Source organism: Hylobates moloch, unplaced genomic scaffold (assembly GCF_009828535.3).
Source record: "Hylobates moloch isolate HMO894 unplaced genomic scaffold, HMol_V3 SCAFFOLD_8, whole genome shotgun sequence".
NCBI lineage: Eukaryota > Metazoa > Chordata > Mammalia > Primates > Hylobatidae > Hylobates > Hylobates moloch.
This window is the reverse complement of record NW_026652283.1, coordinates 32,377,842-32,403,754: the sequence shown is the minus strand read 5'-3', so window position 1 is coordinate 32,403,754 and position 25,913 is coordinate 32,377,842. Positions and strand designations below refer to the sequence as shown.

Sequence of the window (25,913 nt, the reverse complement as noted above, 5' to 3'; positions counted from 1 at the left end):
TACTATGAAGGTGTTTTTGGATGAGATTAGTGTTTTTTGTTGTTGTTGTGTTTTTTTGTGTGTGTGATGGAGCCTTGCTCTGTCACCCAGGCTGGAGTGCTGTGGCATGATCTTGGCTCACTGCAACCTTTGCCTCCTGGGTTCAAACGATTCTGCCTCAGCCTCCTGAGTAGCTGGGATTACAGGCATGTGCCACCATGCCCATCTAATTTTTGTATTTTTAGTAGAGGTGAGGTTTCACCATGTTGGCCAGGCTGGTCTCGAACTCCTGACCCTGTGATCTGCCCACCTCGGCCTCCCAAAGTGCTGGGATTACAGCGCCCGGCGAGATTAACATTTTAATTGGTGGACTTCGAGTAAAGCAAATTACTATCCGTAATACGGGTGGGCCTCATCCAGTTTAAGGCGTTAATATAAAAAAGACTGACTTCCTTCTGAGCAAGAAGAAATTCTGCCAGCAGACTGCCTTTTGGCTTGAACTGTCTCTTCCCTGAGTCTTCAACCTGATGGCCCACAATAAAGATTTAGACTCCCCAGGCCTCCACAATTGTGTGAGCCAATTCCTTAAAATGTTTCTCTATCTATACATGTCCTATTAGTTCTGTTTCTCTGGAGAACCCTAATACATTATTCTTTCTTTTTTTTTTTTTTTTTTGAGACAGAGTCTCTCTCTGTTGCCCAGGCTGGAGTGCAGTGGTGTGATCTTGGCTCACTGCAACCTCCGCCTCCTGGCTTCAAGCGATTCTCCTCCCTCAGCCTCCGGAGTAGCTGGGGTTACAGGCGCCCACCACCACGCCTGGCTACTTTTTGTATTTTTAGTAGAGACGGGGTTTCACCATGTTGTTCAGGCTGGTCTCGAACTCCTGACCTCGTGATCCACCCACCTTGGCCTCCCAAAGTGCTGGGATTACAGGCATGACCCACCACGCCCAGCCTACATTATTCTTTACATTCAACTACCCCAGTTCAAATTGCTGTGTGGTTTCTGTCTCCTGATTGGACCGTGATGAATACACTAGTATTCTCTCCTGAACTCCCAATCCATATGTGCAGATGCTTACCCAGCATCTCTATCTGGATGTCTAACAGGCATCTCAAACTTGTGATCCCCAAAAGTAGCTCTTGATGCTCCTCCCACAAATTTGTTTTCTTTTTTTTCTTTTTTTCCTTTTTTTTTTTTTTGAGACGAAGTCTTGCTCTTGTCCTGCAGTCTGGAGTGCAATGGCGTGATCTTGGCTTACTGCAACCTCCGCCTCCCGGGTTCAAGTCATTCTCCAGCCTCAGCCTCTTGAGTAGCTGGGATTACAGGTGCGCACCACCACGCCCAGCTAGTTTTTTGTATTTTTAGTAGAGATGGGGTTTCACCATGTTGGCCAGGCTGGTCCTGAACTCCTGACCTCAGGTGATCCGCCTGCCTTGGCCTCCCAAAGTGCTGGGATTACAGGCATGAGCCAGTGCGCCCGGCCAAACTTGTTTTCTCTTACAGCTTTTCCAATCTCAGTTAAAGGCAACTCCATTTTTCAGTAAGGCCTTCCCTAGCAACCTATTAATTGTAGTCAGCAGCCCCAACTATACTTCCAATCCCTCTTCTCTGCTATTTTATTTTTTATTTTTATTTTTTTGAGCAGATTCTCACTCTGTCGTCCAGGCTGGAGTGCAGTTGCGTGATCTCGGCTCACTGTAGCCTCCGCCTCCCATGTTCAAGCGATTCTTCTGCCTCAGTCTCCCAAGTAGCTGGGATTACAGGCGCCCACCACTAAACCCGGCTAATATTTGTATTTTTAGTAGAGATGGGGTTTCACCATGTTGGTCAGGCTGGTCTTGAACTCCTGGCCTCAAGAGATCTGCCTGCCTCAGCCTTCCAAAGTGTTGGGATTACAGGCATGAGCCACCACGCCCGGCCCTTTGCTGTTATTATTTATTTTTTTGAGACAGAGTCTTACTCTGTCACCCAGACTGGCGTGCAGTGGCACAATCTTGGCTCACTGCAACCTCCGCCTCCCAGGTTCAAGCAATTCTTCTGCCTCAACCTCCCGAGTAGCTGGGATTACAGGTGCATGCCACCACGCTGGGCTAACTTTTGTATTTTTAGTAAAGACGTTTTCACCATGTTGGCCAGGCTGGTCTCGAACTCCTGACCTTGTGATCCACCCTCCATGGCCTCACACAGTGCTGGGATTACAGGCGTGAGCCACTGCATCCCACTGCTATTATTATTATCTAACTACTATATTTATTACATGTTTATTATGTAACTCCTCCACTGGAATATAAACTATGAGAGCAATAATTTAACATGTATTTTAGGGCCAGGTGCGGTGGCTCACACCTGTAATCCCAGCACTTTGGGAGGCCGAGTTGGGCAGATCATGAGGTCAGGAGATCAAGACCATTCTGGCTAATATGGTGAAACCTCATCTCTACTAAAAATACAAAAGAGCCGGGCGCGGTGGCTCACGCTTGTAATCCCAGCACTTTGGGAGGCCGAGGCAGGCGGATCACGAGGTCAGGAGATCGAGACCACGGTGAAACCCCGTCTCTACTAAAAATACAAAAAATTAGCCGGGCGTGGTGGCGGGCACCTGTAGTCCCAGCTACTTGGAGAGGCTGAGGCAGGAGAATGGTGTGAACCCGGGAGGCGGAGCTTGCAGTGAGCCGAGATCGCGCCACTGTACTCCAGCCTGGGTGACAGAGCGAGACTCCATCTCAAAAATTATCAGGCCAGCACTCCGGCGCCATCCCGGAGGCTGGAGAAGAGAACCTTGAACTGGGAGGGGAATGCATGACCACAACCTCACCTGGGACAACTCAAAAAAAAAAAAAAAAAAAATTCAATGGTTTTTGTTTTGTTTTTTTGAGATGAATCACACTGTCCCCCAGGCTGGATCATGGCATGACCGACACTCACTGCAACTCCACCTCTCTTCAGCCTCCCAAGTAGCTGGGATTACAGGCACCTGTCACCATGCCTAGCTAATTTTTGTATTTTTAGTAGAGACGGGGTTTTGCTATGTTGGCCAGGCTGGTCTTGAACTCCTGACCTCAGGTCATCCACTCGCCCTGGCCGCCCAAAATGCTGGGATTACAGGCCTTCTCCTTTTTAATGATACATTTTGATGACCAGAAATTCTTAATTTTTATATAGTCAATTTTTTTTTACAGCAAAGCACCTGTGAACATAGTCAAATTTATCACACTTATCCTTTATAATTTAAATGTCTTACTTAAGAAAACTTCCCTTTCCCAAGTTAATAAGTACATTTTGTATTTTCTCCTAAAAATTATGTTTCATCTTTCACATTTAGGTTGTTAAGCCATCAAGAATTGATTTTTCTGTATGGTGTGAGGTAGGGTTCAAATTTTCACCCCTTACTCAGAAGGCTCTATTTTTCTACCTAATGGTTTTGGTTTGATCTCTCTCTTTCTGAAGTCTCTTATCCTATGAAACACTATCAAGATTCTACAACAATGAAGCAAAACAAAGTATCAATCCCACAGTTTTATTTGTAAAGAACAAAGCATGAAAAGTCATATTTAAATGTACTCCCAAACCTGAAAAACCCACGTCAGTTTGTCTGATATGTATGTTAAAGTGCTTAATATCACAATACTCTTTTAAATTTTATATTATGTTCAGATGAGAAAAAAAATCCAGTTCTGATGCATTTTGTTAACAATACAAAGAAAAACAATATAAAGCTAATTTTAAAAAAAGATACACAGGGTACATTTATACATGGTTTAAGTGTAACACAGCATTCTAAATGTTTCACACCTTCATCTGATTGACAGCAGGAACTCCTTACTATACTGCTCTATTGTTGACAAGATTTGGTGTTTAGAATCAAGACTGGATTCACACACAAGTATATTCAGGTAAATTAGAACAAACATGATTCCCTCCTACATAACCCAAGGATACCCTGGATCCCTTCGAATGAGGAAAAATTTTATTTGAAGTTTTTTTTTCCCTCTAGCTTGATGTGATATATCTCTGAAGCCAATCTTTATCTTGTCCTTGAGAGGGTGAACAGCTCTAATCAGATTTTGGAGATGAGGTTCTCCTTAGATTCTTTTGATCACACTACATCAGCAACCTCTTCAAAAAGCTTAGAATTCAGTTGATTCAAGGGATTTATAAATTTATTTTAATAGGAATAAAGGACCTAGTAGTTTATTATCCTTTTCTGTCTCCTATTTATGCTAAGCAGTAAAGTAATAAATACTTATATAAGAAACAGACTTCAAAAGACATGGATGACTTGGAAATAGGAGTCACTTTATAAAAGTAGAGAAGGGCTCAAGACTCTCAATCAGTGAAGGTGTGTTAATACTGAAATATAAATAGCTAAAGTTCAGATTGTCTTTTCAACATAGTGAAAAGGATAGACTAGTTTCTGTAAACCTCACAGAAAATATTCACAGTTCCCTAAATGAAAAATCATAATTTTTAGCAGAAAGAAGATATTTCATTATGAAGAGCTACACTCCTAATGTTGTGAAATAAATATTTCCCTGGAAATTTGAGGTCCTTGTCTGTCACCTCATGTTTCAAAATACCTTAGGGATGTCAACATATACTACACATAAGCTGTTGTATAGTCTTGAACCTCTTTTTCACTTACATTTACATATAACAGTGCTTTATTGCCAAAAAAGGAAATATGAGCAATTATTTCCCCCATATCATTCATATAGTGTGATAGAAGTTCATTAAAATAATTTTTTAAAAAGCCATGTGAAAGTAAATACAAGGTTACAAAAGGTACAAAAATGTGTGAAACATTTAAATTTCAGAGGGAAATCCACACTTCTGCAAGGTTTAAGTTTCTCATATCAAATTCTCATTCCCAGTGGAAAACAGGGTGGGGAGGGTTGGGAGCTTTTTGTCCTCAGTAGCCTGCTTTTTCCCACGTAGGACTCCACTTTATACTACTTCACACTGACTAGCAGTCATTTTTAAGGCATATGACTCCCGACTGGGGCACAGATCTCACACATGCTTCCAACATCAGTGTAATGCCACTGTGTCATAAAGGTCAAGATTAGAGATTTCAGGACATATGAAAAACATTGGGAAAATAAATTTTTCAAGAGGTAATACTTTTGGCAATTTAATTTTAAAACAACTTCAGCAGCTATTACTATGCAAAAATAATCATTATGGTCCCAGACATTTAATTTATTTGCAGGAAAAAAAACAAATTAAATATTGATTTTTTATTTACTTTGAGACGTGATCCTAAAGCAATGTATTAATTTAAAAAATTACCACAGCAGAAAAGATGCCTCTATGTGGGTATGGTCCTTCCAAAAGTCAGCTTAAAAGTCAAGCATTTATTCTAAGCAGTCAGACTACTGTTGTGCTCAACTTTTTGGTATAACTTAGAGACACTTATGAGCCACATAAAGACTAAGTCCTTTGTTTTGTTTTTTTGAGATGGGGTTTCCCCATGTTACCCAGGCTGGACTCAAACTCCTGGGTTGAAGTGATCCTCCTGCCTTGGCTTCCCAAGCAGCTGGGACTACAAGTGTGTACTGCCATGCCCAACATGTCTTATTTCTTTATAACTGCACTTCTTATGTGACCCCAAACTCAGCTTAAGCATCCTTTTCATTGATCAAACTTGGATCCTAAGGACTATTTCCAAATATTTAAATTTATTCTTAAAGGCCAAGATTGACCACCATTGGGAATATTCAAAAGAATGGGGGTACTGGCCATTCAAGCAGCTCACACAAGGAGGCCCCCACGTGTTTATAGCACAGGCTGTATCAACGGAATAAGTACATGGGCTCACAAGGTGACTAAAGGACCCATCACCCAAGAGGATGTGTCAGTTCTGATGTGTTTTTTTTTTAAATCATCATTTCACCATTATAGTAATATTACACAAAGGCATGAAGATGAAACTTTAGGTGTAACTTTTTTGGGAGGTATTACTTTTTAAAGTAATGGTTTTATTCATAGGCCCCAAATCCAACTTTGCTTGCAGTTTCTGTTTGTTTGTTTTTGTTTTTGTTTTGAGACGGAGTCTCGCTCTTGTCGTCCAGGCTGGAGTGCCGTGGCACAATCTCGGCTCACTACAACCTCCACCTCCTGTGTTTAAGCGATTCTCCTGCTTCAGCCTCCTGAGTAGCTGGAATTACAGGCCCTGCCACCACCCCCTGGCTAAGTTTTGTCTATCTTTTTTTTTTAGCAGAGACGGGGTTTCACCATGTTGGCCAGTCTGGTCTTGAACTCCTGACTGACCTCAGATGAACCACCCGCCTCAGACTCCCAAAGTGTCAGGATTACAGGCGTTAGCCACGGCACCTGGCCTGCTCCCAGTTTTTACAAGATGTTAATTCCCGATAATCTGAGAGCAATGTGTTAATATGAATATTCTTCTAAATGAATATTCATCCTTATTTCCTACTTGTATAGGTGGATGAATAAAGATCCAATAGTATAATAGAAAGACTATTAGTAAGAATGCCAGAAGGTCAGTCTCATGCAGCCTGGTGAAATAACACAAACAAACAAACAAACAAATGTGAATTCTAGAGCTTGTGTTGTCAGTAACCAGCTGTGGGGTAAGTGTAAGATTTAATCTCGCTATTCCTTAAGTGTTCCCATCTACAAAGTAAGAAGGCTGGACGAGGTGTGTCAATCCTAGCACACTAACCTAAGTCATCCCCCTGGTTGCCTAGACCTGTCAGGAGCATGGTCTTATGAAGATACAAGCATGAAATCCTGAGCTGGACCCCTCTATAGTTTCTGATCACTAAACACAGTAGGAACCCAGTGTAAACAGGTTCTGGATATCTCCCACGATAGACTTCCCATGTCCCTGGAAGAGCTGTACCATTGTAGACGCACTTTAGCTTCAGGCAAACAAATTTCTGGTCTACCCAGAACCATCTTCTTAAACCATTTCCATGGGTTTTTATTTTTATTTATTTTTTGAGACGGGGTCTTGCTCTGTCACCCAGGCTGGAGTGCAGTGGCACGATCTTAGCTCACTGCAAGCTCCGCCCCCCGGGTTCACGCCATTCTCCTGCCTCCGCCTCCTGTACAGGCACCCGCCACCATGCACAGCTAATTTTTTGTATTTTTAGCAGAGACGGGGTATCACCGTGTTAATCAGGATGGTCTCGATCTCCTGACCTCGTGATCCGCCCGCCTCGGCCTCCCAAAGTGCTGGGATCATAGGTGTGAGCCACCGCACCTGGCTCCATGGGTTTTTAAATACAGCTGTCAACTCTCCTTTTCCTCAAGTATGAAGTCACATGTTAAAAGAGGCTGTCCTTGGCTGAATACAGTGTTTGATAAAGGGAGTTAGGCACTTGTTTCATTAGCTTCTTCCTCCAGGAAATAAGGTTAACAACGCAGTTGGTGAAAGCCCAGCACCCTCCGATTGCACAAGGATACTGATGCCATGGCTTTGCTTTTCAGCCACAACTGGGAATAAAACTCGGAGCTCTGCTGAGGCAATTTTGCTGCTAAAAATGTACAAATGCCTAATTAGAGTTACAGGACCTACCAGAAGATGAGGACTTACAGTAACTAGCCAATACTACATTTACTTAACTTCTTTATAAACTATCAAAATGGAAAGTTACTCACAACTTTTGGTCTTTCAAAATTGTTGCCACCTCTTGTTTTGCTTCCATTTTGTCAGGCTGTGCTGCCAGTGGCTTTTAGCTTCTCTGGGTCAGTTGTTTTACATTATTACTCCCCTTCCTACAAAGGAATGTAAAGCTTGCCCTGAAACACCCAGAAAGGGTTCATTCTCTCTTTCCTTCTGTTATTTGCATTATCATGGTCAACAAATGCTTTCACAAAAACATTCCAAGCCACACAGAGCCCTCCTCCTCCTTAGACATTCCTTCCATTTCCCGAGGGGGGATGGGCCCTGGAGAGGTGGGTGATTAGGCCCTAACAAAGACAGGGCTCACGGTTATCCTTAAGAGGTAGACCACTGCAGAGTTTAGATGGCCAAATTAAAAGTACAGAATCAAACTGCTGTTTGCAGTTCTTATCACTATGAATCTTAACACTGAAATTCACATCTCCCCAAAGTACCTCAAATAACAAGAATAAAAATGCCAAGAATGAAGTTAGTCTAGGCTAATCTTTCCAAAGTGTAAAGAGGTTATAATCCCACAATTGAACACACTTCTCAGAGCTTTGTATGTTCTCTTTCCAGTTCAGCCAAGCTCCTGGGGTCTACTGTTTAAAATACTCCAATTATATCATCTTGTGCGGACTGAAATTTTTTTCCAAAAGACTGGAAAAGTGACTAACGATTCAAATATATAAAACAGTTTGTAACTTAAAAGATACAAGTGAAGACTACCAGTACAGTAGGTAAAGCTGTGTGCATCCACAATACAAAGGATCAGACTCCAAGATGGATGGCTACTACATAACAATGCATTCTGGGTTTCTTTGTGATATCTGGAGAAAAACAAAGCCCGACTGGGTTGCACTATATCTACATGTTTACTGGCTTCTTCCTGGCTAGCACCACTCTTCCCCGCAACCCCCAACATTTTTAAGCTACTTATTTTAAGTCACAGGAATATTCAATCTAAGAAAAGCATCTTATTAGAGTAATATAATTTCTTAAAGAAGATAGCATATTTACACACATCTAACACATGAAAATACTCTATTTTATACTAAATTCCAGGTTCAAATGAACTACAATACAACATTTTGCCTTGTCTGTAGAGTGAGGATTGTTCCAAATGGGGCATATGTTGGGCTGCCCCTGCAGTGACTCACTACTGTCAGACAAGTCCAAATCGGTCCCCTAGTTGGGAAAGGAGCAAGGTTTGGACTGAGAGTTTCTAGCCAGTTGGGTTACACATCCACTCCTTTGATGAGTGATCCCTCTAGGACTATGGTGAAGTCCTGAATGGTCTGCAGAATTCGGATAAGGGAGTTGACAGTCATGCGGTCTCGCAGGAGAGCGCTCTCTTCATACATTCGAGTGATGGCAGGACACTCAGCTAACAATGGAATCCACTGTGGGAGCAGGCGATCCCTACAGACCCAAACAGAAACAATTCCTGAGCACTGCTGGCCTTGCTGCAGAACAAGGCACACAGTGGAGCCTGTATGAATGGGAAGGTGTGGGACTTGATGGTACAAAATCTACCCAAGCTAAGAGGTCAGGAGAGAGGAAATCAAAGCCAAGAAGTTGAATATTTTCTGGTAAAAAGACAGTGATGAGACGGTGTAAAGCTAAAGGGAAAACCCATTATTTTAAACCCAATTTAATGTACTTTAAGAGTTTAAAGTACATTAGAAAGTCTATGCACATTAAAGATATTCTCTATTTTGATTTTACCACCTTTAGAAAGAGGCAGAATGTCATTTTCTATGTCTTTTTTTTTTTTTTTTTAATAGGAGTGTTACTCTGTGGCAAGGCATGCCACAGTATACTGACCCTTTGGAAGAAAGACTACACTAAACTGTAGGGACTTGTTTTTTTTTTTTTTTTTTTTTTTAACATATAACAGGGTGAGGAACAAAATCAAAGCAGAAAAACATTAAGTAGATTTTACAAACCAGATGAGAGTTTGCAATGGTCTAATAAATCAGAAGCGTATAGAGATAAAAGGAGATAAAGATCATGCTCAAAAGAAACTTTAAAAGCACAGCTAAAACTGGGCTCCTTTTATGAAGAAGAAATACAGAACTTAGTTCTGTAAAACAGCTGTTTCAGGAAGATAAAACCTCACATCTTCAATGTTTCCTGATCAAACCTGACATTAGTAACCCATTGCTAAGTTCCTAAGACATCCTTATTAAGCATCCCCAACCAGGCCATCTTCAGTCTCAAGTTGAGGCTCTTCAGGTTCAGGAGAAAACAAATACTACATGGGTAACTTAAAAAAACGAAATCTAAAGGTCTGTATGTTTCATTTCTTAAAATTCTGAGATCTGTTTTAAAAGTAATGGATTGCATCGCTCCTGTGTGTCACTTTCAAAAAATAAAGGGGTGGGAAATAGTCTTAAAAAGAAGATGATATTTATATAGCTAGAATCCCATAATGTTATTAAATGTAAATATAGTGGTATATATACACTATATAAGGTTTACTTAGTAAATATGTATGGTGTATGTGTCTAATTATCTATCAACCTCCCTATTACCTATCTATCTGTCGAGCCAGTATACAGTCATGGTGGAGAGCTTGGGCTCTGAAGTGGGACAGGGTGTGAACTTGGCTCTGTCTCATTTTTCTGTGTGATCTTGGGAGTCTGCTAACTTATGTGTGCCTCATCTATTTTCTACTTTCTCATCTTTAAAATGAGAAAATCGGTTGCTACCTCATTGTAGTGGTGGTGGTGAATTAAAGAAACCCAAGGGAGCTGGGCGCGGTGGCTCACGCCTGTAATCCCAGCATTTTGGGAGGCCGAGGCGGGCAGATCACCAGGTCAGGAGATCCAGACCACAGTGAAACCCCATCTCTACTAAAAATACAAAAAATTAGCTGGGCGGGGTGGCGGACGCCTATAGTTCCAGCTACTCCGGAGGCTGAGGCAGGAGAATGGCGTGAACCCAGGAGGCTGAGCTTGCAGTGAGCTGAGACCGCGCCACTGCACTCCAGCCTGGGCGACAGAGCGAGACTCCATCTCAAAAAAAAAAAAAAGAAACCCAAGGGAGGAGGCAGAGGTTGCAGTGAGCCAAGATTATGCCACGGTACTCCAGCCTGGGCGATGGAGTGAGACTCTGTCTCAAAAGAAAAAGGAAAAGGAAAGAAACCCAAAGGAGGGCTCTGGAAGGGGTATGATCTGGTATAACCTTTTCTGGACCGTAGTTCAACATGTGACAAAGACAGGAAAATAAAAAACTGGTTTTGTACCTTGTTCCAAGGCAAACTAAAATCTGGAATTTGCCGTCCTTCCCAATGTTCCTGGGTGCAGTATTAATAGCATTTACATAGTGGCAGAAGGTTTTGCAGGATGATTTCTGAATAAGGACATCATCTTCATTATCTAGAATCTGGTCAGTTGTTTCAAAATAAGCAACCACTTTCTCTGAGGAAAAAAGTCAGAATTATGTCACAATATATGTCAACACTTCATATATAGAAAGATTCATCACTTAATTTATTACGGAAACACTAATGATGCTTTGCATACAGTCAGTCCTGAAGCCAATATCATTACCGTATCATTGATTTTAGGGGTCGATGTTTCATGGTAGAACAATAAATATGCTCCCAGGAATTTATTTTCTAATCTAGACTGCATTTCAGAAAACTGGAAAGTTTACTCCCTTTAAAATACCTTCATGAAACAGAAACTGGCAAAAAAGAAAAGAAAAATAGCATCTTCTGTTAAGACTGGAACCTTCCAGGAGTAACCAGCAATGACACGGTAGCCATTGAAATAATACCCCATGTTCTAGTTATAGAATGACTTGCTAACACTTTGCAACAAGATCCTTGAAATGTACCTGAGTAAGTATCTGACAAAGAGAGATATATGTATATACACATGAGAAGCAGAAGCAATAAGATTCTAGGCATTCCAGAAGAAAAAAAAAATCACTCCTGGAGGCCTATCTCTGTCAACTTTCCTTTTTTTTTTTTTTTTTCTATTCTTTTTTTTTTTTTTTTTTTTTTGAGACGGAGTCTTGCTCTGTCCCCAGGCTGGAGTGCAGTGGCGCATCTCGGCTCACTGCAAGCTCCGCCTCCCGGGTTCACGCCATTCTCCTGCCTCAGCCTCCCGAGTAGCTGGGACTACAGGCGCCCGCCAACATGCCCGGCTAATTTTTTTGTATTTTTAGTAGAGACGGGGTTTCACCGTGTTAGCCAGGATGGTCTCGATCTCCTGACCTCGTGATCCGCCCGCCTCGGCCTCCCAAAGTGCTGGGATTACAGGCTTGAGCCACCGTGCCCGGCCTTTTTTTTGTCTATTCTAAGTTAGATGAAATAAACTACTTCGTCTAGGCCTTATTTAGAAAACACAAAATGATTAATTGCCCATTTAAAGAAACTAGGAATTCTAGAAGAGCTGCATACCAAAAGAAAGATTACAGAGCTTAGCAAGCTAGAACAGAAACACTCCGAAGAAGATTTCTGTGATGATGAAAATGTTCTCTCTCAGGCCGGGCGCGGTGGCTCACGCTTGTAATCCCAGCACTTTGGGAGGCTGAGGCGGGTGGATCACAAGGTCAGGAGATCGAGACCACGGTGAAACCCCGTCTCTACTAAAAATACAAAAACAAATTAGCCGGGCGTGGTGGTGGGCGCCTGTAGTCCCAGCTACTTGGGAGGCTGAGGCAGGAGAATGGCATGAACCCAGGAGGCGGAGCTTGCAGTGAGCCGAGATCGCGCCACTGCACTCCACCCTGGGCGACAGAGCGAGACTCCGTCTCAAAAAAAAAAAAAGAAAATGTTCTCTCTCTACAAGGTCCAATTTGGTAGCCACATGTGGCTACCGAGCACTTGAAATGTGGCCAGTGTTATTAAGAAAATGAAATTTACATTTGATTTAAATTAAATAGATTTGGCCAGGCATGGTGGCTCACGCCTGTAATCCCATCACTTTGGGAGGCTGATGCGGGCAGATCACCTGAGGCTGGGAGTTCAAGACCAGCCTAGCCAGCATGGTGAAACCCCATCTCTACTAAAAATACAAAAATTAGCTGGGCGTGGTGGCAGGCACCTGTAATCCCAGCTACTCGGGCTGAGGCAGGAGAATTGCTTGAACCCAGGAGGCAGAGGCTGCGGTGACCCAAGATCACACCATTGCACTCCAGCCTGGGCAACAGAGCGAGACTCCATCTAAAACAACAACAAAAAATTAAATAGATTTAAAATTTAAATGGCTATATGTGGCTAATGGTTACTATACTGGACAACACAGAGCTAGAGGAATCCTTTTACAAAAACTGGCCAGGCACAGTGGCTCACACCTATAATCCCAGCACCTTGGGAGGCCAAGGCGAGTGGATCACTTGAGGACAGAATTTGGGACCAGCGTGGCCAACATAGCAAAACCCCATCTCTACTAAAAATACAAAAATTAGGGGTGTGGTGGCAGGTACCTGTAATCCCAGCTACTCAGTGGCTGAGGCAAGAGAATCGCTTGAACCCAGGAGGCAGAGGTTGCAGTGAGCTGAGATGGGGCCACTGCACTCCAGCCTGGGCAGCAGAGTGAGACTCCGTCTCAAATAAACAAACAAAAGTTCTATCATGTCACTCCTTAGCTCAAAGCCTTCCAACAGCTTCCAATTTCATTCAGGATAAAGGCTGAAGTCATTCCAATGACCTAGAAGGCCCTACACAACCTGGCACTGGCACTAAACATCCCCTCCCCCAATCTCCTACTCTCCCTCTCTTGCTGTGCTCCAGTCACACTGATCTTGGAGTTCCATGGAAACACTTCCCACCTTGGGGCTTAGCACTGGCGGTGCTGTCAACCTGAAGTCCCTCCTCCCAGATATCTACATGGCTCACTTCCTCACCTACATGAAGTCTGTGCTCCAATGTACCTTGACATTCAGCAGAATCTAAAACCACCCCATTTAAAAGACCACTCCCCCACTTTATTTCCTTTTATACTGCTCTATTTCTTTCCAGATCAATGGTCACATTTCTGACATACCATATGAATTACGTATTTGTTATGTTTTTGTGTATTGTTTCCCACACCGACCTGAGTATAAGTGTGTCAACCATAGGGATTTCTGTTTTGTTTACTAATGTGTATCTTGAGCAACTCAAGTAATATTTAGAATATTGTGCATATTACAATTTGTTGAGTGAATGAAAAACAAAGACAATACTTGATATTTATTTATTATTATTATATACACTTTTTGAGACAGGGTCTCACTCTGTTGCCAGGCTGAAGTGCAGTGGCTTGATCATGGCTGACTGCAGCCTTCACCTCCTAGGCTCCTGGGCTCAAGCTATGCTCCTGCCTCAGCCTCCCAGGTAGCTGGGACCACAGGTATGTGCTACCACACCCAGCTAATTTAATATTTATTTAAAAAAAATATATCCGCCAGGCGCGGTGGCTCACGCTTGTAATCCCAGCATTTTGGGAGGCCGAGGCGGGCGGATCACGAGGTCAGGAGATCGAGACCACGGTGAAACCCCGTCTCTACTAAAAATACAAAAAAATTAGCTGGGCGTGGTGGCGGGCGCCTGTAGTCCCAGCTACTCAGAGAGGCTGAGGCAGGAGAATGGCGTGAACCCAGGAGGCGGAGCTTGCAGTGAGCCGAGATTGCGCCACTGCACTCCAGCCTGGGCGACAGAGCGAGACTCTGTCTCAAAAAAAACAAAAGATATCGATATAGATATAGATATATCGATATACCTATATCTATAGATATATATCTATCCTTGCCAGGCAGGATGGCTCACTCCTGTAATCCCAGTACTTTGGGAGACTGAGGTGGATGGATCACAAGGTCAGGAGTTCAAGACCAGCCTGGCCAATATGGTGAAACCCCTTCTCTATTAAAAATACAAAAATTAGTTGGGCATGGTGGTGCACACCTGCAGTCCCAGCTGCTTGGGAGCCTGAGGCAGGAGAATCATTTGAACCCGGGAGGCAGAGGGTGCAGTGAGCCAAGACCGCGCCACTGCACTCCAGCTTGGGCAACAGAGTAAGACTCCGTCTCAAAAAAAAAAAAAGAAAAGAAAAGAAAAAAAATATATATATACCCTTATCACTAACCCTTATTCACTCAGATTCCTGGGTCTTTGAGTTCCTAAGAAAGGCTTCAGTGACCTTAATGTAATATACATCTGCTTTATTTACCTATGAAGTCCCAGATGAAGACATTCTTGTGAAAGATGCGGGCAGATTTGAACCCGTGATGGAAAACTTGCTCAAGGGCTGCAACCAGGCCATTTTCTCCACACAGCAACACGGTGAGGCTTCCTCTCTGTGGGGCGTAACACACAGTGCCAAAGAAAAATCTCCTGCATCCATGTCTAAGAAAAACCCTAGAGAAGCAAGTGCTGAAGGTAGCTATATGAAGCATGTTTTTACAGCTACCAGAAAGCTTACAAATGAAAATTCAAGCACCCCATATTGCCTCGTGTATCACATATAAAAGCATCTTTAAAAGTCCCACTATACTAAGTTTTATAGCCCATAAATACCTCTTTTTCAGGTTTATGAAAATGTTTCACAATATTGTTCACAGCTTCTCCAATTCCTTCTTGTATCTGCCCAGCATTGGGTTCTGCAAAATAATAAACAGTGGCTGCATTCTCATGGGAGAGAAATAAACCAAAGTACTATGGGACATCAACTGTGTCCACCTAGGTAGGAAATACATCACCACAGCAGGCTGGCTTTGCCAGGGGCTCCATAGAACTTGCCTCTGGCCAGTTTGGCCAAGTGGGAGGCATCCTAGCAAAATGGAAAATAATCCAAGAGATCCCTAGATTCATATCCCAGCATTACCATCTGCAATCTATAACCCTAGCCTAGTGTCTAACTTCCTCTGAGCTTTCAGTTTCCTCAACTGAAAATAGGGAAAATACACGCCTCACTGGGAAAACTGGTAAGTTATAGGAGTAAATAACTAGCATGGCGCCTGTCACAAAATGCTAGCAAGCCCCTAAATATGAGAAGCAATGTTGAGAAGTCCCAACATCACTCCTCAAATGTTCCCTTATGCTACCTACCTACAAGCCTGTTAGTGAAATGTTCCCTTATGCTACCCACCTACGAGCCTGTTAGTGGAATGTTCCCTTATGCTACCTACCTACGAGCCTGTTAGTGGGCATAGACTAAGGCTTGAGGTGCTCTGGATAGCTAACCTGGAGTCTGAAGATTTGCTGTTGTGTTTAAAATAAGGGGAAGATGCCAAGTATCCTGTGCATCCGGGCCTGAAGCCCAGAACTCCCTCCCTCCCTGGCTAGTCAATCCGTCTCAGCACTGCTTCCTTCTGCCAGCCAGTACTTGCTCTTCTAGGCCACTTTCCTGATAGGTTGGTGGGCTGCTTGAATGGGACCTAAATCACTTTTGTCCACCAAACCCAAGGAATGGTTTGTTTTTTAAAAAAGGTGGTAAACATTTCAGAAGTAGGTAACAAGAGAAAAGGTATATAGTTCAGATTTTCTTATAGTTCTAATTTACTTAACGCACTATAAAGGAAAAGCCATGCATCCTCATGTTTAGGAATCTCTGAATTCATACTGCTCAAGGATTTCTTGCATGAACATTTCTTTTTTTTTTTTTTTTTTTTGAGACGGAGTCTTGCTCTGTCTCCCAGGCTGGAGTGCAGTGGCGCAATCTCAGCTCACTGCAACCTCTGCCTCCCAGGTTCAAGCAATTCTCCTGCCTCAGCCTCCTGTGTAGCTGGGACTACAGGTGCCGGCCACCATGCACGGCTAATTTTTTTGTATTTTTAGTAGAGACAGGGTTTTACCATATTGGTCACGCTGGTCTCGAACTCCTGACCTCAGGTGATCTGCCCACCTCAGCCTCCCAAAGTGCTGGAATTACAGGCATGAGCCACCACGCCCAGCTAACATTTCTTTCAGTAAAATTCAAGTAGGTTTTTTCTACACTAATGCATACAAACTGTTAAAATGAAAACCTCTTATAATTGAAGTACTGATACCATGGCCTCTTGTTCCTAGTAGTTTCTTTACCCAGTAGTTTTTTGTTTGTTTTTTTACCTTTACCTTTCTCTATTTTTTCTTTTAGGCATCAAGTCTATTTTGAAACCTGTCATCCATTCCAAAAAGCCTTGATCAGTATTATTTTAAAACTGATTTAAAAAATTTTCAGTTCTCTGAATATCATTTTACATATCACATACTGTGAGAAAATACCCTGTTATCCATTTCTGAGTCCTGGGTCATTTAGACTTTTCTGCTTATAGAGCGAGAAAAGAAAGTATGATAAAAAAAAATGGGGGATAAAAGCCTCTCAGATAATACCCCCATAAAATTGGACTGACTCAGATGTTATATTAGGATGGATTGAGCTGAAACCTACTTTTAAATTTTAAATCAGCATAATTAAAATTCACAGTGTAATAAAAGTCACCAATTTTGATGAGCTTTGACAAATGGATAGTCATGTAACCACCACCACATTCATGATACAGAACATTTCCATCATCCCCAAAAGTTACCCTGTGCTCTTTTTTTTTTTTTTGAGACGGAGTCTCGCTCTGTAGCCCAGGCTGGAGTGCAGTGGCGCGATCTTGGCTCACTGCAAGTTCCGCCTCCCGGGTTCACGCCATTCTCCTGCCTCAGCCTCCCGAGTAGCTGGGACTATAGGCGCCCACCACCACGCTCGGCTAATTTTTTGTGTTTTTAGTAGAGACGGGGTTTCACCATGTTAGCCAGGATGGTCTTGATCTGCTGACCTCGTGATTTGCCCGTCTCGGCCTCCCAAACTGCTGGGATTACAGGCGTGAGCCACCGTGCCCAGCCTATCCTGTGCTCTTTTCAGTTACCTTCCTTAGCTCCTAACTCCTGGCAACCACTGATCTACTTTATATTATTATATTGCTTTTATAGAGATCTGATATATAAACAGATATATATCACTATCTGTTTATCCTTTCACCAGTTGATGTATGTTGGGGTTGTTTCCATTTTTGGCTATTACGAATAAAGCTCTAAGAACATCTGGGTACAAGTCTGTGTAGATATATGTATTCATTTCTCTTGTGTACATATCTAGGAGTGAGATTTCTGGGCCAAGTGTACGGTAAGTGTACATGTATCTTTATAAATGCCAAGATGTTTTTTATTTTGTATTCCTACTAGCAATGCATGAGCTTTCTGTTACTCCACATCCTCACCAATATTTGTTGCTATAAGTGCTTTAAATTGCTTGGGCACAGTGGCTCACGCCTGCAATCCCAGCACTCTGGGAGGCCAAGGTGGGAGGATCACCTGAGGTCAGGAGTTCAAGACTAGCTTGGCCAACATGGTGAAACCCCGTCTCTACCCAAAATACAAAATTAGCCTCGCACAGCAGTGCATGCCCATAATCCCAGCTACTTGGGAGGCTGAGGCAGGAGAATTGCTTGAACCTGGGAAGCGGAGGTTGCAGTGAGATGAGATGGCACTACTGCACTCCAGCGTGGCCAACAAGAGCGAAACTCAGTCAAACAAGACAAACCAAAACAAAACAAAAAACAAAAAAACTGCACTCAGTTAATACACAATCATGTGCTAGCAAATGGATAGAGACTAATAGAATCTAGGGAAACTGCTTTGTTAATAAACTAAGGACCTATTAGGTACCTTTGTTATTCTACTTGTGGTTATAATCTATAGCTAAAAAGCCCCTTCACTGATAAACTTCCGTAACTTTTCCCTAAATACTGCCTCTATATTCATGTTCTGTGGCTGCCTTCTGTGGCTGCTGTAATAGACTCACAAAACTTGGTGGCTTAAGTGACAGAAATACATTTTATTGCAGTTCTGGGGGCCAGAAGTCAAAACTTAGTTATCACTGGGCAAAAAAAAAAAAAAAAAAAAAAAAAGCAAGGTATCAGCAGGGCTTTATTCCCTTGAAATTCTAGGGGAAAATCCCTTCCTTGCCTCTTTTAGCTTCTGGTGGCTGTTGGCATTCCTTGTTTTTTTTTTTGCGAGACAGAGTCTCACTCTGTTGCCCAGGCTGTAGTGCACGTAGTGCAGTGGCACGATATCGGCTCACTGCAACCTCCACCTCTCAGGTTCAAGTAATTCTCCTGTCTCAGCCTCCCAAGTAGCTAGGATTATAGGAGCACACTACCATGCCCGGCTAATTTTTGTATTTTTAGTAGAGACGGGGTTTCGCCATGTTGGTCAGGCTGGTCTCGAACTCCTGACCTCAGGTGATCCACCCACCTCGGCATAACGCCTGGCCAGCATTCCTTGTTGTTGTTTTTTTTTTTTTTTTAAGACACAGTCATGCCTGCTTCGGCAGCACATATACTAAAAAACTGGAACAATACAGAGAAGATTATTAGCATGGCCCCTGCACAAGGATGACAAGCAAATTGGTGAAGCATTCCATATTTTTCTCAATACTTGAATATGGAACATATGCACAGGGGAAGGAAATAACATTGCACTTTATAAACACCGTACTGTAAGTGGAAAATGCAATGTCTTAAATAAAACTATTTAAAATTGGCACCAAAAAACCCCCCAAAAAGACAGAGTGTCACTCTATCACTCAAGCTGGAATACAGTGGCATGAGCTCGGCTCATTGAAACCTCTACCTCCTGGGTTCAAGCAATCCTCATGCCTCAGCCTCCTAAGGAGCTGGGATTACAGGCATGCACCACATGCCTGGTTAATTTTTGTTTTTTTTAGTAGAGACGGGGTTTTGCTGTATTGGCCAGGTTGGCCTCAAACTCCTGATCTCAAGTGATCTGCCCACTTCGGCCTCCCAAAGTGTTGGGAAAGAATACGTATGATTGCATTTAGGGTCCACATAGGTGATCCAGGACAATTTCCTTATTTCAAGATCCCTATCACATCTGCAAAAACCCTTTTTCCAAATAAGGCAACATTTACAGATTCTAGAGACTAGAATTTTATATTTTTGGGAGACATTATTTAGTCTATTAAAGCCTACATTAGTAATTTAGTCTATTAAAGCCTAAATTAGTATAAATTAGAAGTTTACTATATTACTAAAAATGGCATGTGAACATAGTATAATATTCATAAAATTCACTCCTTTATAGTATTTTGTTTCATCCTTACTATAGGAAGAAAGTTGGGACAGAAGGGGTAGAAGGAAGTTTTAATCTCTTAGAATAAGAGACACTGGGGCGGGCGCGGTGGCTCACGCCTCTATTCCCAGCACTTTCAGAAGGTAAGGCAGGTGGATCTCAAGGTCAAGAGATTGAGACCAGCCTGGCCAACATGGGGAAACCTTGTCTCTACCAAAAATACGAAAAATTAGCCAGGTGTGGTGGCGGGCACCTTTAATCCCAGCTACTTGGGAGGCTGAGGCAGGAGAATCGTTTGAACCCGGGAGGCGGAGGTTGCAGCGAGCTGAGATGGCACCACTGCACTCCAGCCTGGGTGACAGAGCAAGACTCTGTCTCAAAAAAAAAAAAAAAAAAAAGGCTAGATATGGCTATCTGGGAGTTATTATTAAGTTTCAAGCAAGGCCGGGTGTGGTGGCACACACCTGTAATGCCAGCACTTTGGGAGGCTGAGGCAGGCAGATCACTTGAGCTCAGAAGTTCAAGACCAGCCTGGGCAGCATGGCGAAAGGCAGTCTATAAAAAATACAAAAATTAGCCGGGTGTGATGTTGTGTGCCTGTAGTCCCAGCTACTTGCAAAGCTGAGGCGGGAGGATCATTTGAACCCGGGAAGCAGAGGCTGCAGTGAGCTGAGACTGCGCCACTGCATTCTAGCCTGGGTGACAGAGTGAAACCTTGTCTCAAAAAATAAAAGTTTCAGGTAAAATATTTACTCATATTTCCATAGCTTAATAAAAACAGAGCATGCAGGTTTTTTAAAAAAATAGATTTTAATATCTAAACTCTTCCGGCTTTTGAATATTTATGAATTTTCCTCAACTTTCTTCTTTTTAAAATCTCCTCATTACATTCGTTAACACAACCGTTTTCTATCAAATGGTCACATGAAGCCTACATCATAGGAGCACATAAGAAAAATTTAAATAAACTTACTGTTGTTTTTTCCCGTCAGTGAAGTGATGCTCAATCTCCTAGCCGTGGTGGGTGACTTCTGCTGGGGTGGAGTCCGACACTGCTTTACTAGATCTTCATCTGATGCTGATGTCATCAATTCTCCAATAAGAATTCTCTCCAGGCTCCCATCATCAATGCCTTTCCCCAGCCACCGCCCACATGGGAATCTGGGAGGACAGAAAACAAGTTTTTTATTATTTTTTTTTGAGACAGGGTTCTCGCTCAGCCCCCTGAGTAGTTGGGACTACAGGTGTGCACCATCACACCTGGCTAATTTTTGTGTTTTTTGTAGAGAGAAGGTCTCATTACATTGCCCAGGCTGGTCTTGAACTCCTGGCCTCAAGTGATCCTCCCATCTCATCTCTCAAAGTGTGTGGATTACAGGTGTGAGCCACTGCACCCGGTCAGAATATTTTCAAACTAGAAATTAATTTAGGAGTTCAGGCACAGAAGAAAAGAGGACAATGTTTCCATAGAGTAGTGTTGGCTGTGACTAGTGGAATCCAAGAGATCTTTTCCTCCCACTGAAATTATTTTAGGCTTTTTTTATTTTCTTTTTTTCTGAGCATTATATTAATCTTCCCAACACTTGTGCACTAAGCAATAGCAGCAAACATCTGTTGTTTTAAAAAGTTTTTTGAGGCTGTGCATGGTGGCTCATGCCTGTAATCCCAGCACTTTGGGAGGCCAAGGTGGGTGGATCACTTGAGGTTAGGAGTTTGAGACCAGCCTGGCCAACATGGCGAAACCCCATCTCTACTAAAAATACAGAAATTAGCAGGGCGTGTTGGCAGGTACCTGTAATCCCAGCTACTTGGGAGGCTGAAGCATGAGAATTGCTTGAACCTGGGAGGCAGAGGTTGCAGTGAGCCGAGACTGCACTATTGCACTTCAGCCTGGGCCATAAGAGTGAAACTCTGTCTCAGACCGAAAAAAAAAAAAAAAAAAAAGGAGAAAGAAAAAAAGTTTTTTGGGGGCCAATTTTGTATGACATAAACAAAAAAAAATTGCCCCCCTCCCCTGGAAAAAAAAAAAACCCTAAAATTCAGAAGGCAGTGGAAGAGCTCAAACAATTCTTTTTTTTTTTTTTTTTTTCTTGAGATGGAGTTTCACCTTGTTGCCCAGGCTGGAGTGCAATGGCACAATCTCGGTTCACTGCAATCTCCCCCTCCTCGGTTCAAGTGATTCTCCTACCTCAGCCTCCCAAGTAGCTGGGATTACAGGTGTACGCCACCATGCCCTGCTAATTTTTTTTATTTAGTAGAGATGGGGTTTCACCATGTTGGTCAGGCTGGTCTCAAACTCCTGACCTCAGGTGATCCACCCGCCTCGGCCTCTCAAAGTGCTGGGATTACAGGCGTGAGCCACTGTGCCTGGCCTACAATTCTTAAACCTTTTCTTATCTGAAGAGTCTTAAAACAAAGAATTCTGAGTTCCCAAGACCATTTACTTACCTGTATGTATGTCCTGTGATTTCATTTCTGACCATGACACAATCCACTAGCCATTTGGCTAACAGTCCTGAGTTATCGTGACCAATCTGAACAGTGGTCAGCTTCCCCAAGTTCTGGCACTGTAGGGACAGGACCTTAGGTTATTTAGTACCCAATCCCATCCTGTTACATCTCAGCTTTACAGGTACTTTGGTTCCGTCTAGTTTAACAACTGCAGAGACAAACCCTGCATAATGTATTCAGCTATGCACTAGAGAAACATATTCACATGTATTCCTTGCTCTCAGGGAGCTCCCACATAAGGAGCTAGGAGACATATGGACATTAACTACCAAATGAGGGGCACTGCACACAGTGCTAGATTAGAGATGTAAAAAGTGCTAGAAGAACACGGGAAGGAACAGTTACTTCTACTTGGGGATCCCACAAACACTGAGACAGTGACTTGTGCCTTGAAGGATGAGAATAATTTCTAAAAACAGGAAAAAGATGCCATTTAGATTTCGTTACAAAGAGGTCAAGAAAACAATTATAGATTTTAAAAATCACTGACACTGATATTCTTTTCTTTCTTAAAATTTTTTTTGTGGGTACATAGCAGGTATATATATTTATAGGGTACATGAGATGTTGATATTTTTCTGTTCCAATGAGATACTAAGGCAGAACTGACCTCAGACCTCATATACTAGAAGTCTTTGAAGCTATTTTTTAAAAGGCATAGTTATCAGTAAGTTATCTTCACTGGCCCTTTGTGGACAAGTACAAAATAAAGCAATGATAATAGGAATAGTAAAAATGAATACTAATTAAATTCTGACTTCTAAAATCTGATAATGAAAAGATCACTGACCCCAACTATGTGCTGGATGAGAACATCAGAATTATAAGTTCTTTTTTTCTGTTAATTTTAATTTTTAATTTTTATGGGTACCTAGTAGATGTGTATATTTATGGATTAATTGAGATATTTTGCTATAGGCATGCAAGGCCTAATAACTGTATCAGGGTAAACGGGGTGTCTGTCACCTCAAACATTTATCATTTGTGTGACAATCCAATTATACTGTTAGTTATTTTTAAATGTACAGTTAAATTATTTTTGACTATAGTCACCCTGCTGTGCTAGCAAATACCAGGTCTTATTCACTCTATTTTTTTGTACCCATTAGAGCTACGAGTTTTTTTTTTTTTTAGACGGAGTTTCGCTCTCGTTGCCCAGGCTGGAGTGCAATGGCGCCATCTTGGCTCACCGCAACCTCCGCCTCCCGGATTCAAGCGATTCTCCCGCCTCAGCCTCCCGAGAAGCTGGGATTACAGGCATGTGCCACCATGCCTGGCTAATTTTTGTGTTTTTAGTTGAGACGGGGCTTCTTCATTTTGGTCAGGCTGGCCTCAAACTCCCGACCTCACGTGATCCACCCGCCTCGGCTTCCCAAAGTGCTGGGATTATTGGAGTGAGCTACTGGCCCGGCCAGAGCTACAAGTTCTTAAAGCACTTTATTCTTTGTATCTCAGTGAGAAGGCATCACCACGCTCTAACTTAGGGATGATGGCATCTTGAATTAGTTGTGCAGCAGAGATGGAAAGAAGTAGGTAGACATGAGAGAGACAGCTTAGAAATGGCAATGATGGGGGTTTTGATGTACTTTCATTATTGGTAGATGAAGAAAAGCCAAGGGTTTTAATATTTTATATACAGGTGGCTTTGAGTCTACTGCACGGATAAGGCCAAACTGGGCTCCTGGGGGCGGGGGGCATCATGACTCTAAGTGAAAACTGCTATTTTGAGACCCCAAGGAACATGAGAATGGGACATTCAGTTAGTACCATTTCCTTCCTCAAACACAACAATTATTTGTTCTCTTCCTCCACCAAGATCAACCTGTGTACAGGCTTAACCATATGCAACTATTTCACCAAGTAAGACTGAAAATTGACTACAATATTAAAAGGTTGTTGTTTGTTTTGTTTTTTGAGACAGAGTCTCACTCTGTCACCCAGGCTGGAGTGCAGTGGCACAATCCTGGCTCACTGCAACCTCTGTCTCCTGGGCTCACGTGACCTCAGCCGTGCAAGTACCCGGACTACAGGTGCATGCCACCATGCCCAGCTAATTTTTGTATTTTTTGTAGAGATGGAGTCTCACCATGTTGCCCAGGCTGGTCGTCTCAAACTCCCGGGCTCAAGCAATCTGCTCACCTTGGTCTCCCAAAGTGTTCAGATTATAGGCATGAGTCACTGCGCCTGGCCAAAAGGCATTTTTATGGAATTACCCTATAAATGTCACCATGTGGTCTAAAACCCGTAAGCAGATGCTTGAACCCAGGAGGTAGAGGTTGCAATGAGTGAAGATCACACCACTGCACTCCAGCCTGGGCGAAAGAGCAAGACTCTGTCTCAAAAAAAATCTATAAGCATGAATATCAGCTCTCCTGTCCTTTTGCCAAAGGATGACCAGGTTTGGGCAGAAAGCATTTTACAGTAGGGAGGAGAACCACTGTGGGGAAAACCTTTATTTGAATATTTCCTGCTTGCTAGGATCTGTGCTAGACCCTGAAAATAATGGGAGGAGACCTGGAAAGCCCCAAAGCACATCATTACAAGTGAAAAATAGAGCTTAACAATGAAAATGCAAAACAAATCAGTATAAGCTGCTTAAGACAACTTTAGACATATAATCACAAAAATGATCCTGCACGCTTTGAGTGTTCCTCTATTTTATTTGATTCAAGGAGAAATGAAAAAGCCAGACAGAATCATCTGTCAAAGTACATGTGATACATTCTTCTAGGGAAGGTATTAGCTGAACCTACCTCAAAGGTCATTTCGAGGAGGTTTTTGGGAATCTGCATGACTCCTGTGTCTCCTAGCTCTCCTGACACACAGATCCAAGGGTTTGATGTGATTATTGCATTGCTCAGCTTTTTGATTGGGATGATCACTGCCCTATACGGAATCACTGAAAGAAAAATGCAGAAATTAATAAAAAAGCGGGAATAAAATTCTCCTTATAACAAAATATATATTAAGAACTCCTGTTGGTTTTCATTGATAATTTGCTTTTTATGATCTATCAAGATGTACTTACACAAAAAGTTGAGATCATAACCTTCCAGTCTAGAAAGACGAGATCTAGTTTGCAAACCAGAAGTCTCAATACTCATAGCAGTGGTTTTCACAGCATGTGTATCATCATGTATGTATGATGTGTATATCAACATTAAATGTATGAACAATCTCAAGCATTAGTACGAGAATACCTAAAGATGTGAACATTGACTGTGTATATTGTGTTTTCATTGCTTAAATTATCTTAAAAATTAATTTTGTACCAAAATTGAGTAGAAATGAACATGATTACTGATATGGCTTTATATAAAAAGAGGGGTGGATGACTTCTTGGACAATACTGAGTTTCTTGGGCAATGCTTTAAAGCACTGCCTTTCAGAACTTTCCCATCCCAAGTTTACAGCACAATATGCAAAAACCACAAATAATAAACAATGGCACCTCCACTCTGGACGTATCGTGAAGTCTATAAACCACAACTTGGAAAGCTATTAAGGTGACTCACGTCCAAGAGGAGCCTGGGGAGGCTCTTCCACAGACACACCACTAGATGTCACTGCCCTATACTGTCCTTTGCTCAAATGTGGAAGCACGAGAGGTTAGACGTTATGTATGTCCTCCCTTCTTTTTCTTTTTTTTTGAGACAGAGTCTCACTCCGCTGCCCAGGCTGGAGTGCAGTGGCGCAATCTCAGCTCACTGCAACCTCCGCCTCCCAGGTTCAAG

General features: G+C 42.4%; 1 protein-coding gene and 1 non-coding gene across 4 annotated transcripts in view; one reads left to right on the top strand and one right to left on the bottom strand.

Moving 5' to 3' along the window:
- Positions 1–3,484: 3,484 nt before the first annotated feature.
- DENND5B (DENN domain containing 5B) overlaps positions 3,485–25,913 on the bottom strand; it is a 217,200-nt gene continuing 194,771 nt past the window's right edge. For all 3 annotated transcript variants that reach the window (XM_032159990.2, XM_032159991.2, XM_058443407.1), the window contains 7 exons: positions 24,933–25,078; positions 22,117–22,235; positions 20,642–20,829; positions 15,127–15,209; positions 14,780–14,906; positions 10,864–11,038; positions 3,485–9,035 (listed from right to left, as the gene is read on the bottom strand). In XM_032159990.2, the coding sequence (XP_032015881.1) occupies positions 8,852–9,035; positions 10,864–11,038; positions 14,780–14,906; positions 15,127–15,209; positions 20,642–20,829; positions 22,117–22,235; positions 24,933–25,078 (1,022 nt within the window). In that variant the 3' untranslated portion in view covers positions 3,485–8,851. The remainder of the gene's footprint in view (positions 9,036–10,863; positions 11,039–14,779; positions 14,907–15,126; positions 15,210–20,641; positions 20,830–22,116; positions 22,236–24,932; positions 25,079–25,913) is intronic.
- LOC116473924 (U6 spliceosomal RNA) lies at positions 18,897–19,006 on the top strand. Its single transcript, XR_004249487.1, has one exon. It is a non-coding gene; the product is annotated as a U6 spliceosomal RNA (small nuclear RNA).